The sequence below is a fragment of the Maylandia zebra genome, linkage group LG4 (genome assembly GCF_041146795.1).
Source record: "Maylandia zebra isolate NMK-2024a linkage group LG4, Mzebra_GT3a, whole genome shotgun sequence".
Lineage (NCBI taxonomy): Eukaryota > Metazoa > Chordata > Actinopteri > Cichliformes > Cichlidae > Maylandia > Maylandia zebra.
This window is the reverse complement of record NC_135170.1, coordinates 34,979,809-34,993,845: the sequence shown is the minus strand read 5'-3', so window position 1 is coordinate 34,993,845 and position 14,037 is coordinate 34,979,809. Positions and strand designations below refer to the sequence as shown.

Sequence of the window (14,037 nt, the reverse complement as noted above, 5' to 3'; positions counted from 1 at the left end):
TCTAATTTTTCTTTGTACGTTGTATTTACAAAATCATTTACATTGTAAGCAAATTATTGAGAAATTTACTTATTGTTACTTCCGCTTGTAAATAATTTTAAAACCAGACTGATCTTCTATACTAACCTTTTGTGGTCAAATATTCTGGCTCCCTGCGCCGCCCCACTGGAAAATCCCGCATACATAAACCTCACCTCACTGTGGGAAACTGCAAGGAAATATGATATTAATTCTGTGTACATTTTCCACTTTTTGAACAGCTTTTGTCTTCCATGCGTTGCAGCTTTCAGGCCACTAACTGACTTTTTTAAAATGTAATTTTGTTTTTTGGTTTCGGTTAAATAAACGTGTAAATGGTTTCACTGCACATCACTTTAAATCCTCTTAGGAGGTAAGGTGAGCTTTTCTTGGTGTATTATTTTTATTCTAATATTAATTCAAATTAAACGCAGTAAAAATAAAATGTCATTTCGTGAGCCCCTCTGACGTCATGGATATTTCCTCCCCCCATGCTGAGCCCTTGACTTTCCTCCCCCCGTGTTAAAGCGGAGACAGGCTGTCCTCCCCCGCCTCTCTCGGTCTCCCTGCTAGACTGAAGCTGTCCCGGACCTCAGACCGGATGATGCGGGTTTCGGTGCTCCGGCTGGCCGCAGCGCTGGCTCTGTTTGCCGCAGTGTGCGGCTCTCGGGCGGAGGTGATCGATGACATCCTGAGCAGCCTCTCCCGCGGAGTGTCCTTCCTGGAGCGGCAGCATGAGCACATCAACCTGGACGGAGTGGTGGGGTTCGTCATACTGCAGGGTAGGACTGTTTACCAGCTGCAGGAAAACATCTGGAGAATAACAGCTGTTTATGGTTTGCTTGTTTTGGTGAAACTCACTGATTTGAGATGCAGGTGCAGATCGAACAGGTTATACAAATATGCGAAAGCTTTTAAAGTGAAATGCTTTTAACCTCAGTGTCGACTCAGAGGTTTTTGTCTCGCAGTGCCTGAAAGTGACACATTTTCTGCTTCACTCTCAGACTTTTCACTGATCTGTTTTATTTTATAGTAAAATACAGTAAAGTACAGCGCTGCCAGTACAGCTACTGCTCTGACATTTGATTTTATGACAATGAAAACCCCAAAGTAATCTAAAAATAAAGTAAATCTATTGTTTTAACCCCTTCTGTCCAAAAACAAATGATGAACATTTCCAGAATAAAAAGTGTATCCCCCCCCAAAAAACGTTGATTTTGTGGCCGTAGCTTCTTAAAGAGCTAAAGTGGGATCATGTGTATTCAGAGCACAGAGGATAAAATGATGGCCAGTATTTTCTGCACGGCATTTAATATTCTGATTGGCCAGCTTCTAGGTGCCTGCTGAGGGGCAGCAATCTGTGCAGCATTAAACTGTAAAGTCGCTCACAGGTCACGTAACATGTTTTTAATGTGAACGTTTGATGCTCTAAGGACAAATAAAAAGGAAGCGTGTGACGGCCTGAGTGGTGGCTCTGATATTTTACTCCGCTCCACAGTGACAAACATTTAAATCTTGTTGGTTTCAGCAACTTTGAAGACAAACAGTCTTTGTTTTGCGTCACACTGTTTTCAGGTCTCACCACCGCTCGGCGAACAGTCCGCAAGTGTCTGCAGACGAGTCAGGGTCTTCCATGTGTAACATTGTTAAAAAGATGCAGATTACAGTTCACTAAATGACACAACACTGACTGAAGCTGCGCCGCCACATTTGGCTAAATAGTTTCTGCCGTGGTTTGTTTTCTCACCAGGAAAACGAACTGACTTTAATGTGAGGCCGTGTTTGCACACAGAGCTCTGTTTGCCCAGCAGAGATCATCTTCATGCTTTATTATCTTTCCTCATAAATGCAGATGTGCAACAGCTGCTCTGCTGTTTATGAAACAGAAAACAGCAGAAAGTAACAGCTCAGTATTCACCATCTGCCTGCTTTTCTCATTTTAGACACAGACCGTGTCCGTGAAGTGACGTAATTTGAACCTTTATATTTTCTGTATGTTGACAATACACAGCAGCCTTGTGAGAATCACAGTTAAGTTATAAGGCTTTTTGTCAATTTTCTACCAATCATTCATGAAGCTGACCTTGAAGACCTCGGTGGATGTAAGTCGGCATTTACAAACTCAGCCTGCTCCAGATTTAGAGAGACAGACATGATGCCACTCAGGAGATACACCTGCAAACCTGTTGGCAACCAAAGCAGTCACACAGAGGCTTTCTGTGCAGCTGACCTCTTTGCATATGCAGCTGACTTCACCTAGAGCCAGCCGGTCAGGTAATATCGAGACCAGAAGGCTGCTGGCTGGTCTGCAGGTCTGTGTGACTGAGGCTGAAGTAAAAACACTGAAGAGCTCACCTTTGAAATAAAACAGGAAGTAAGCCAAAAGAGGGAAAACACAAAGACAAAAGCGAGGGCACGAAAAAGAACAAAGGAAGAAAGTAACAGATCAGAAAACCAACTAAGGGCCTACCTTTCAAAATAAAACAGGAAGTAAACCGAAAGAGGGTCCATCCACAGGAGGAAACAGGCAGAGGAAATTAAAACCATAAAGCAAGTTTACTTACATCCTTTTATTTTACGAATGAACTCTTTCTTCCTGTTTTTGTGTCTCAGCTGAGCTGAAGGAGGCGGTCCGGACGTGGCCTCACACCGACCCGGTCAGCTGGGCTCAGAGAACCACCGCCGTCGCTCTGGTCAGACGTCTCGACCAAAGTGTGGAGAAGGCGAACGCTGCACTGGAACAGGACGACCCAAAATACTACAGAGGTGAGACTTTCAGACTCCGTGTCCCAAAAGTCTGCAGGTACAGTGCTGATCCATTTAGTGGTTAATTCTTGGAGCTGTTATGGTTTTTATGAAAAGGCTCAGGGCAGTCTCAGATATGTATTTTTTATTATCACACCTTATATTTATGAAGGTAAAAGTGTCAGTGATGTTACAAATCTGTTCTTCACAGTGACACTGAAACACTACAGGTCAGTGAACACAACATCGAGAACAGACAACAGTCAGAAAGCTGAGAGACAAATTTCAGTTTCACTGCTGTGACGTCTTCTGTAGGTGTTTCCTGAAAAAGGAGGAGCTTATTTAAAGACTGTTTGAACTTATAGGGGCTGTTTTTGAGTTAAATTTGTATTTAATTATGTTTTTAATCATCACGACGTATTGATTAAGGTTTAATTATATAATTTAAATATCTGACTTGAGAGAAATGAGCAGGCAGGTGTTGCACAGACGTGGAGGTGAGGTTTGTTGAGATCCTAGCAGACTTTAACACTTGTGCGTTTCTTGCATCCTCCTCTCAAGAGTTCGAGCCCCTGTTGTCGTGGAGTTTCTGGCTGATTCCTCAGGAATGGTACACCACAGATCCCAGCCTGGTTTATCCCTCCACCATGACCACTGAGTGTTACGATGAGCAGCTCAGTGACAAATGTCTGACCCTGCTGCTGGGAACCTGGTAGGAACCCACACCAACACCCCAAAGAGTCCGGCTTCAGAGGCTCTTTACTGTGCTGGTTCCCCTACATTTGGATTGTTGGACTGTGCAAATTATTCACCGGCCGCAGCCTGTTTTTTAACTTTAAAAATGCTGATTTACACTAAAAAGAAAGTTCTTTATCTCATTGTAACTGTCAGTAGTTTGGATTGTTTTTCACTACTGTGTAATTATGTATGAAGGTAACAATACCTGTTAGCTGAGGTGAGGACACTCACCTGCCCGAGTCGTGTGTGTGTGTGTTCGGACAGGAAGATGAACGGGACGCCGTGCATCGTCACCAAGCCCTGCCGGGACACCATGACTCGTTTTGGGTGTCCACACTACTCTCTGTCCCACCAGCTTCTCTACTTCATGATCGGAAAAATGGTGAGCAAACAAAGATGGAAACAACACGTAAAACCACTCAAAGACCCACAGATGTGTGTAACACTAACAAGCATTTTGGAGAAAGAAACAACCTCATTTTAGGAAGCCTCACAGAAAGAGGCTCGAAACCAGATATGAGCCTCCTGTGTGGAGTTTGCATATCGGCCCAGAACCTCCGGTTTAACTCAAAATACCAGATTAATGCTGCCTATCTCTGCCCAAGCTGAATTTTTAATATTTTACTTCCTGGTAAGACTCATTACATTTTCATTAACAATTTTCATTAAGAGTCTTTACATTTGTATGTTTTTCCCAGTAAAATACTGAGCCAAAAGCTCAGGCTGTAGGCTGCTCTAAAAGCTGTGAGCACAGAAGCCCCACCCACCCGCTCTCCAAGACATTCTGTTTATAATGTGCAGCCAATCAATAAAAAGCTGTCTTAAAGTGAGACCAGTACAGAGCCAAAGACAGAGCCTTGGGGAACACCACAGGTGGCAAAACTACTGTTAGAAATATTTGATTAAAGTAGCGAGGACCATGATTTCAGTACGAGGGGAATTTATGAGCTTCACAGTTTGACTCGTTGGTATTTCCATTTCAGAAAGGCTGCACTAATCTGCTGAAAGGTGACACACGAGCATCCAGAGCAAACATGACTGAACAGAACTACCAGAGGATCTTCTGCTCCAACATGATGAAGACCAACCAGGACATCAAAGACGGTCTGAGCGAACAGATGGTCGACATCTTCATCGAAAACAGTGAGTGTCCACATTTTCCTGATCCGGTGTTATTCCGGTTTGATGCAAAATGAATTCCCATATTTAAAAAAAATGTTCTTACTCATATTTTAATATTTTCATGCAAAAAAGCTTGAAAATGAATTAATTTATAAATATAAACCACTAATTATGATAAACGTAAGGATAAACTCATAAAAATGATTGACTGGAATGGGAAAACCATATTGTCAAATACTGATGTGTCCTTTTGAATGAGATAAACTAAAAACGTTTACTTTTTTTGATGACTACATCACCATTTCAATATAAAAGAAAATTATGGAATAAAAGAGATCACAACAAAATCTGAATTTCAACAAAATTCAGAGTGTTGGTTGTAGAATTTGGGGATTTTAATGTTGAGTCCTGACTTTTCAGGAGACATTGAGGCTCGCCTTCAGAGAATTCATGTAACAAAGAAAGTTTTTTCTTGTTTTAGGACTTTTTAAGACTTTTAATTTAATTTTTGTTTTAGATTAAATTGAAAAGTGTACAGGGGGGAATTTGGATGAGCAGTCAACTGTAAAAATGTCTGAACTGTAAATAAATTAGTTTCTGAGTTTCCTCTCTATGTTGGCAGTCCTGATTTGTGGATTGTCTGGATTCTCCGACTTCCACAAAGCCGACTGGCTGCAGCACATTCTGAGGCTGCAGGACGAGGAGGTGGGCTGCTTTGGGAGAGACAGTGAGTATCACAAACCTGCTAAAATATATGTTCTTAGTCAAAAATACCAAATATGTCAAACCTCATAAATATAGCAACAGTGTATTTTAGAGGTCTTAATGAAACAAAGATGGCCACTGATGCAAGAATATGCAGGTTTTTATGTGTTAGGCAAATAAAACACAAAGAGCATTCGTACAAGTAACGTGGCGATCAGATCTCTGTCTGACGTTATGTCAGTGAAAAATCTGCACGAGATCTGAATTACCTGCAGATTTCTTGAGAAAACTTTTGAGGAAGTGCAGTAATTTGTTATAGAAGACACTTCAGAAATATTGTTATAATTTACCTACAGTTTCTAAACTTTTCATGATTTATTTCTTGATTTCTTTGGACAGACCAGCAAACAAAGACTGCAAACAGAATTTTCTGCTCATTTATTGTGAAAACTTTTAATAAGAATAAATGTTTGAAGTAGTCGTCAGGGATGCTGGTGAATAATAATGCTGCCCAAGGGGTGTCTGTGTGTGGATAATAAAAACTGAAGAGGACCTAGAATACTTCCTTGAGGAACACCATATTTAACATCAGCTGCCCTGAACCATTAAATCACTTTTTACTTCAATTTTTAACTTTTGAGTAGAAACAATGATAATGAGAGTAGTGATTAAGAGTCCTTCCATCTCAAATCGCTGCCAAAGTTCTATATCTGCACATACACGCTAATCCGGTTGTTCAGTGATGACGCGACGAATCCTACTTCCGGGTCTAAAGTAGTCTGCGTTTAATATGGCTTTTGTGTTGTTAACATGTTTAATGTTTTGTATTTTCTTCTATTTGATCTCAAAAAGCTCCTAAAACAGTCAGCGACCACTGTTGACCTCCCTCGGTTTTTATTACCGCTAATCATTTATTTAAGCTCAGTTTTTAAAACCTTACGATGTAACTACAGCCCAGCCCATGCAGCAGTATATGAATGACTAACCTCGTATTGTGGATGGATTATCTCAGTTGTTCTCCTGGCTGAAGTTTGGTCCTTTTACAGCATCCTGCCATGCGATTACATTTGTTCCTGACCACCGAGAACACTCACGTTAACTTTTATCGAGTGGAAAAAAAGTTAGCTTGTTTATATTATGCTAACATAGCTGTGTCGCTAGCGGTCACGTAGCACATCATTATATACCAGCTAGCCCAACTTCAGTAACCCTACAAACGTCACTGCTGTTTAGTTTTCTGTCTTCATTTATGCTGGAAGTGATAACAGAGCTGTACGTTTGAATTTGTTTCCAAAACCCCGCAGTCAGGACATGCTATATTGTATTTAGATAGAAGCTAGCGAGCTAACTCCCTGCTAACTTCTAACTCCGTTAAATGTCATAAATTCCGTTTTCATGGATGACTGGATGTTAAACTCAATTGTTACACCTGGTAGAGGAGAAGGCTGATCATTTTATTAAAGATGAAAGACTTTAGACAGTTTTTCAACTCTCAGTAATGCCATAGTGATCGTTTGATATATGGACCTGCAGCGGAGTTTAGACCCAGACACGGCTAGTGACGTCAGACTGAACAACCGGATAAAAAAAATTGAAAGCCATGCAGAGTAGTTTACAACATGAAATTCTTCAGTTAAGTTGTAGCATTTTAAACTTTGGGAATTCTTTATGTTGGCCAAAGGCAGGATGTATAATGGAAACAGGTTACGAGCCTGAAACTTCCTTGAAGAACATAATTTCAACAACAAATGTCGTCGACACTAAATCACCCGAGTTACAATTTAACTAGAGGGATGGAAAATCTTTGGGCTGTTCAGAAAATTTGAGGTTTTTGGGAGCTTTTCGTCACAATTATTATTGCATTCCTACAATGTTCATGTTTTGGATCCTGTAGTAAGATATATAATAAATAGATTTAAATATCTATTTGAATACAATAAATAATAAAATCAGCCATGGAACAGACTTTTTATATGCACTGTACTGATGTATTAACCCATTTGATGTATTTTGAAAGCAATTAGTTTTAAACAAAAAAAATCTCCTAATTACTGATGTGGATTACACAAGAATCAATTATCTGTATTTATCTGTATTAAATTACTTATTTCTGGGCAGAGATTGTGAACGGATGGATGGGCAGTTCATTCTCTGTTGTTCTCCTCAGAGAGCATCATCTCACAGATCATTGGAGACGAGCTGCTGGAACAGCTGCAGCCTCACAGGAGAGTGAAGAGGAGGGAGAAGATACTTCCAGGTCCGTTTACATTTTTCTCAGCTGAGGATCTGTCACGGTCTGCAGCTGCAGAATGTGGGAAGTGATGATGAGGCGGTCCCAAATGCAGGCTTAACAAAAAACGAGCTGCTTTATTCATAGGCTGCACAAAAACAGAAGCAAATGGCGAATGGAGATAGAACTAAACTAGGTAGACTAAAACATGAATCACAAAAATGAAACTAAGAACCTGGACGTGGACAACTGGACAAGGGACAAGAGGAACCTGACACAACATATATGCGCACACACCCACACCCACACCCACACACACACACGAGGGTGATTAGGAAAAGCAGAAACACACAGGGAACACAGCTGGGACGAATTAGGCGTGACGAGACAGGGAGGAAGCAAACACACTGAACACAGGATGGCAGACTGTCAAAATAAAACAGGAAACACACTAAGACACAGACTAAAACACGCAGCATGATACAGGAGCCGGGAGGAAGGAAAGCACACGGGACCAAGACAGACTGGAGAGACAACTGGATGAGACACAAACAGTTACAGAGGCGAGACATGGAGGGAGAGAGAGACAAGACAGGCTGGGGAGAACACACATGGACAGACATGAGTGGCTGTGGAAACACAAGGAGGGGAACGTGTGGACACAGAAGGGAGACGCAAAACAATGACCCGACTAAGACATACACAGAGGTTGAGGGAGCGAGACACCGAAACACAAACACAGACGACAAGACAGATTCTCACAGGAGACACGACGACAAAGGCACAAAAGGGACCTAACAGACCAGAAATGACCAATAACTCAGTGACATGGAAAGGACTGAACTCAATACTGAATGATAGAAAACTCAATCATAACATCTCAGGAATCACAAAAACACAATAAACTCAGAGCTGGATCAAATGACCCAGAAGCATGACAAGATCGTAACAATCACATCAGCTGATCTTCAGCCACTGTGGCTAAAGAAGCTTGTTGTTACGTTTGTAGGTTTGGAGGAAATCTGAAGAACGCTGGTGTTGTGAAGCCAGCGGAGGTCACATTAAAAATGCAGTTGGATGCAGAGCTGCTGGAGCTCATATGCTGATAATTTCTTGTTATGTGTGAAGCTGGCATGAACAGTCTTTACCACCTTAAGTACTTCATCTGATTTGAGGTTTTTGTTATTGTCTGATAAACTCTGTTTGCTTTCATCTGCCAGACGGCTGTTCCAGTCACATGACGGCGGTGGCGGTCGGTGCTCTGGGAGGATACCTGAACTACTACCTGACAGAGCAGGACATTACAAAGAGGCCGCTCTCCTGAGGGGCGTTCTCACGAGAAAAAAACACTGTAGATCATCAGGTAGAGACTTTCGTCATCGGCGAAACGAGGCAGACTCTCCACACCACATGTCGCTTTAAGAACGTAGTGTTAACATGATGAAAACGCCTAATGCAAAGCTGGGATGTGGAAGCTAAAGCTTTATTTTCAGTCATGTTTTGTTACTATAACAATAAAGCTGATTTTTTTTATCATTATTATTATCAAACCTAAACAAGATGTAAGTAGGACCGTGGTAAAATGTAAATGAGCGTTTTGGAGGATGAGACTTGGATTAATTCGACTTTTCGAGGTCATCACGAGATTTTTTCTGGCTCCAGGGGTTAAAGTGGGCCACGGCGATCCTGAAAGCCCACCTCCAGTTAATGAGTGATTACATTTGATCGGCAGCTTTTAATATTAAGAGTTCATTTTTATTGCAGCTCGGCTTTGTTTCCAGCTGCTCCCACCTCAACCAATCAGACGGTGACACACGGCTACATGCACACTCTGAGCCTTCAATCCTTCCATTCGTGTCAGAGTTCATGCTCACAATAAGACTGGAATCTTAATACTTTAGCATTTAGCCATCACTACAGGAGTCCACAGAAAGTGCTGTATGAAAGTTACAGTGCTGAAGTCCCACACTGAGCTGTAATGGTGACGAGGGCAGAGCTGGTCCCGATGTTTTCAGCTTTGAGAAGTGAAAATGCACAGCTAAGAGTTTTTATACAAAAGTATAAATTAATTCAATTCAGTTTTATATATATATAAATTTATAGGGCCAAATCACAACAAGAGTCACCTTGAGGCGCTTTATATTGTACGGTAAAGACCCAGGAAATATACCCACCCCCCACCAGCCCAATCCCACTCTAACCCCTGTGTATCAGCGACACTGTGTCCACAAAACAGTGTTTTTTCTTTGATGTAGCCTCTTTAGGAGAAATTTGTAGTTGCAATGAGTGAACAAGAGATCAGCTGGACTTGGAGGGGGGTGGGGTCACCTTTGTGTGAACACCACAGTGAGAAAAACACAGAGGACACAGCGTGATGTGGTCAGAGACTCGACGATCTTTGATTTTTAACGATTCGATGATTTTTAAAGTTTATATGAAGCTAAAGACGCTGATTGGAGCATCTCTATTTAAAACACATATTTACATTTACTTTGAAAAAAACATCAGAATCCACCCAGGTTGTTTTCCTGGTGAAAACCTTGAGTTAAGTTCTAAAAATATCTTTATTTACTTTAAATCGTATTGTTTTTCACACGTATTTAATCGACAAACAGAGTCGGGAGCAGCGGCTGCAGAGGATCTGCATGAACCGAATGCATGGAGATAAACTTACATTACTATCATCATGTATGTTTATGTTAGTGAAATAAACATAACCAATAAAACTAAAGTCTGTTCTACAAACCGTTGTGTTCATAGTGATGATAAATGCAGCAATGTGATTATATCAGATCTGCTCACTGAGATCACGTCCTTCAGCCAGAAGTGTCCCAGTGCAGAGAAGCCGGACGAAAGCTCCACAGAAACACGTCACTGTGTGCTGACCGTCTTTAAACCGAGTTTCTGTGGAACTTATTAAACTGTCCTAACTCAGCCGGTAACACCTTTGTGATGTCACTTGTTCCAGCCAATCACCTCGTAGAACAGGGCCTTGAGAAGCCGAGCCTCGTAGGTGACGGTGTTCTTGCCGATGTGAATGCGGACCTCCTCCAGAGGCTGCTCGATGATGGCCGGCACCTCCTTCCCATAAACTGCAGGAAAGCAAAGAAAACAGTCGGTCAGAGCATTCGGAGTACAAAATGACTTTTTACCGCAGTACAGGAGGCATCAGCAAGAACATTTAAAATGGAAACACTGCACACAATTTTACACTCCAGCTAAACAACCTAAAGTCCCAGCGTGACTGTGATGGATCGATCACAGTTTGAATAATGTGCAGTTAAATATCTGTGACGCAGAGGACCAGAAACAGGCAGTAACACCCTGAATGTTTGATCCGTTTCCTGATAATTCACTGGACAAAACTTCAAAAAGTGTGTTTGGATGAGCTTCAGAGGCTCATATCAGCAGGTGGCTGAATCGAACACACGTCAGTGTTCACTGGTTTCTGACTTCTGGACTTATCATAACTCTAAGCATCAACATTAGCTGTTTAAGTTGCCACCATGTTGGTTTCTCAGAGCTGAAGGGGACTGAAGCTGTGGTCAGTGTCTCTTACAGCGGTTTCCAACTGTGTGAAGAGACTAAAGATACTACACTATCACCAAAACGTTAACAATCACTAAAAACTGGGACCCGTACACGAACATTTTAATCTGAAGAAACAGAGTAATCCCATTAATCGTGTCGTCACACCGGTGTGTTCTCGAGATATTTCTGCAGGCGTGTTTGTGACGGCTGCTCACCCTCGCAGTGCTCCAGGAACTGAATGCACTCCTGTACCACGGTGTCCCTCAGCATGACCATGTGTTTGGACATGTTCTCCAGCAGGGACAGGAAACAGCGCTTGGCGTAGAACCATGTGTCCGTCCCCAGCTACACACAAACAGAACAGATTAACAACATATAACCAGACTGAACGCCTCAGCGCCTGCCAGCAGGATTTGTTTTGTGAACATTGTAAGCTGTCGTCGTGACAGTTTAACCACGCAGGCCGGTTTCCTGTATAAAATGATCTGAAGTAACCAGAGACGAGAAGCTTGTGTGATGGGCGTGCATCTCGCCAGGTTTCACATTCCTGTCGTGCTCGCTGCTTTCACTGTGGATGCGACTGGATGGTGATTGTTGGAGGGGATGACAGGCTCAGGATGATGGCGTGTGTTCTCAGCTGGATTTTAGTGGACTCAGCTGCAGCTGGACTCCGCTGATGTTGTGACCAAACGGGATCAAAAGGTTCCCAAAAAGAGCAGCTCGGCCTTGGAGAAGGTGCTCCTGCAGGACTGTATTTGTTGTTCAGATATTTTTTAATCCTTGGACACAAAGTCCGAACACTGCAAGTGGGATTACCTGCATTTAATATTAAATTAAGCTAAAGCATGATTAGATTTCATCAGACTGTACAACGAGCTGTAAGTGGAGTCAGATTGCACAGAAACTGCAGATTTATGAATAAAACTAAACCATGAAGGATGAAATGTTCAGACTGCTTTTGATAAAACTGTCCATGTGCATGGTTCTCTTTTTAAGTCTTAATCTAAAACTACATGCATGAGTCTCTAATCTATAAGCATGAACGTGGACATGGAAGTGAAGAAGACTGTCCGGGTGTTAAGCATATTAAAGAACACTCCATGAAGCTTGTTTGTTCCTGTGCCTCCTGCTGCTCCTGCAGCTGGTGGGGCTGGTTTGGGCCTGGGCCACCAAGCATCCTCACTGTGGCTGTGTTTTTCCATCACAGCCATTAAAGGCTTGCATTGTTATGCTGTGTGTCCTTCCAGTGTTAAATGACACAGAAGTGTGTGGTCTGTACGAGCCCTGCTCGTTTTTGTGTGGGAAAAGGAAAAATCTTCAAATTAAAGAAACAAGATTTGAGTTTTCATTTTTTTCATCCATCTGTAAGAACGATGCCATCCAGCACTGATTTACTCGGTTCAGTCGGTGCTAAGCATTTAGCCCCGGCCCTTACACCACTTACACCAACACCAGGCTCTGATTGGAGGCTCACTCTCCCAACAGATGGCCAATCAGCTGCAGTCCAAGAAGCAGGACTGCGGAGGGAGACTTGAAGTGTTCCTGAGTGGAAGCACAGTCGGCACCTCTTCTCTCACTAAAGCTGATCGCCCGGTTGAATCATCATCGTGATTACAAAAGTACTGGAATCAAAATCTTCTGAGTGTTGTTCACAGTTTGAGGATCTCCAGGGTGACCTGCTTGATTTTCTTTTCTTAGCTGTAGGCACTGGGAGCCAGTCAAACATCAGGGGCATTAAACTGGGCAGTAGGAGACGATGTTGTGGTCAGCCTCGGTGACCTGAAGGTCTCTGTGATCTTTTGTATCTGACTGATACAATTGGTGGAAAAATGGCTGACCTTCTTGTTGTAAGGCTCCAGGCTCTTGATGACACGGGAGATGCCAAAGTCGTAGTTTCCCTTTGCACAGTACAGCGTCCTGAAAGACAAAACACAAGTGTGCAAAGAAGGTTTCACAGAGATGATCTTACTGATGAAAGCAGGACGTTTTTGTTCTTCCTCTCTAACCTTCACATCAGAAATGATACAAAATAAAATACTTAGGACTGATTTCTGATTGCATAGTAACTCCCTTTCATTACAACTGAAGAATACAGTAAATAGCTGCTGACTGTCCCCATAAAGCTCTTCCTGTGTGGGACTCACCCGATGACCAGGTTGACGATGCAGAGGTGAAAGACCTTTTTGTCGGGGTCGTCGTAGGAGATCTGCTCCTCTTCTTTCTCGATCTTCCTCATCAGCTCTTCAGCCTGTTAAACCGGGACGACACGCAGAGATCATCAGTCAGAGAAGTTATGCTGTCCTGTTATTGCAGAGGCTCGATTCTGGGCTTTGCTGCTCTCTCACACCTTTCCTTTCTACTCTCAGACACAACAAAGGCTGCCCCCAAAAAATCATCCATCCTGGACAGTGGAGCTCGAGTTTGGATGAAAGTATCACACAGGGACCTGATCAGACTCCCAGCGGGGAAAGGCTGGAGCTAGCTGTCTGAACTTTCAGGCAGTCTAACAGCACTGCTGGATTTCAACATGTTTCCATGCCCGGCTTTTTGTTAATTCCGTCACCGTCAGTGTGGAGATAAAGTAGTGCCCGCTGTGGCTTTACTGTATAACAAAGAATCAACAGTGACAGTGGCCATCGCAGAGAATGAGTACAATAACCATATGTGTGCATGAGTCTGAACAGATATCCTCTGTGCTCCCTGTCTCTTTAGGAGGACATCCCAGTGGACATTAATCTAATCTTCTATCAGGATATAAATGCTGCTTCATCTTTTTTCTCTACATTGATATATATTAAACTGGAATAGGATAATTAATTTATTTCGTTGACTTCTTTTGTCTCATCTGGTGTGTCTCTGTTTTTTAAAGCAGTGCTTTGCATGAGTTTCATTACTTTCATGTGTGTTATAAACATGTTCTTCTGGATACAAACTATATAGAAACACCT

General features: G+C 42.3%; 2 protein-coding genes across 3 annotated transcripts in view; one reads left to right on the top strand and one right to left on the bottom strand.

Annotated features, from left to right (window-relative positions):
• The first annotated feature begins 510 nt into the window (after positions 1-510).
• Positions 511-10,303, top strand: lg4h16orf89 (linkage group 4 C16orf89 homolog). Its single transcript, XM_004556408.6, has 8 exons — positions 511-800; positions 2,632-2,784; positions 3,325-3,475; positions 3,766-3,883; positions 4,485-4,644; positions 5,246-5,350; positions 7,496-7,585; positions 8,779-10,303. The coding sequence occupies exons 1-8, from the start codon at positions 620-622 to the stop codon at positions 8,880-8,882; spliced, it is 1,062 nt and encodes a 353-aa protein (XP_004556465.3). The 5' UTR covers positions 511-619; the 3' UTR covers positions 8,883-10,303.
• Positions 10,104-14,037, bottom strand: part of ift70 (intraflagellar transport 70) — an 18,646-nt gene continuing 14,712 nt past the window's right edge. For both annotated transcript variants that reach the window (XM_004556409.3, XM_004556410.3), the window contains 4 exons: positions 13,234-13,337; positions 12,928-13,006; positions 11,305-11,434; positions 10,104-10,650 (listed from right to left, as the gene is read on the bottom strand). In XM_004556409.3, coding sequence (XP_004556466.2) covers positions 10,514-10,650; positions 11,305-11,434; positions 12,928-13,006; positions 13,234-13,337 — 450 coding nt within the window. In that variant the 3' untranslated portion in view covers positions 10,104-10,513. The remainder of the gene's footprint in view (positions 10,651-11,304; positions 11,435-12,927; positions 13,007-13,233; positions 13,338-14,037) is intronic.

Excerpts from the sequence above, each read along its gene's own strand:
- lg4h16orf89 (XM_004556408.6), top strand. The coding sequence starts at position 620 with ATGATGCGGGTTTCGGTGCTCCGGCTGGCCGCAGCGCTGGCTCTGTTT. Across the intron at positions 3,476-3,765 it reads ACCCTGCTGCTGGGAACCTG|GAAGATGAACGGGACGCCGT; the intron begins GTAGGAACCCAC and ends GTGTTCGGACAG. Across the intron at positions 3,884-4,484 it reads ACTTCATGATCGGAAAAATG|AAAGGCTGCACTAATCTGCT; the intron begins GTGAGCAAACAA and ends TTTCCATTTCAG.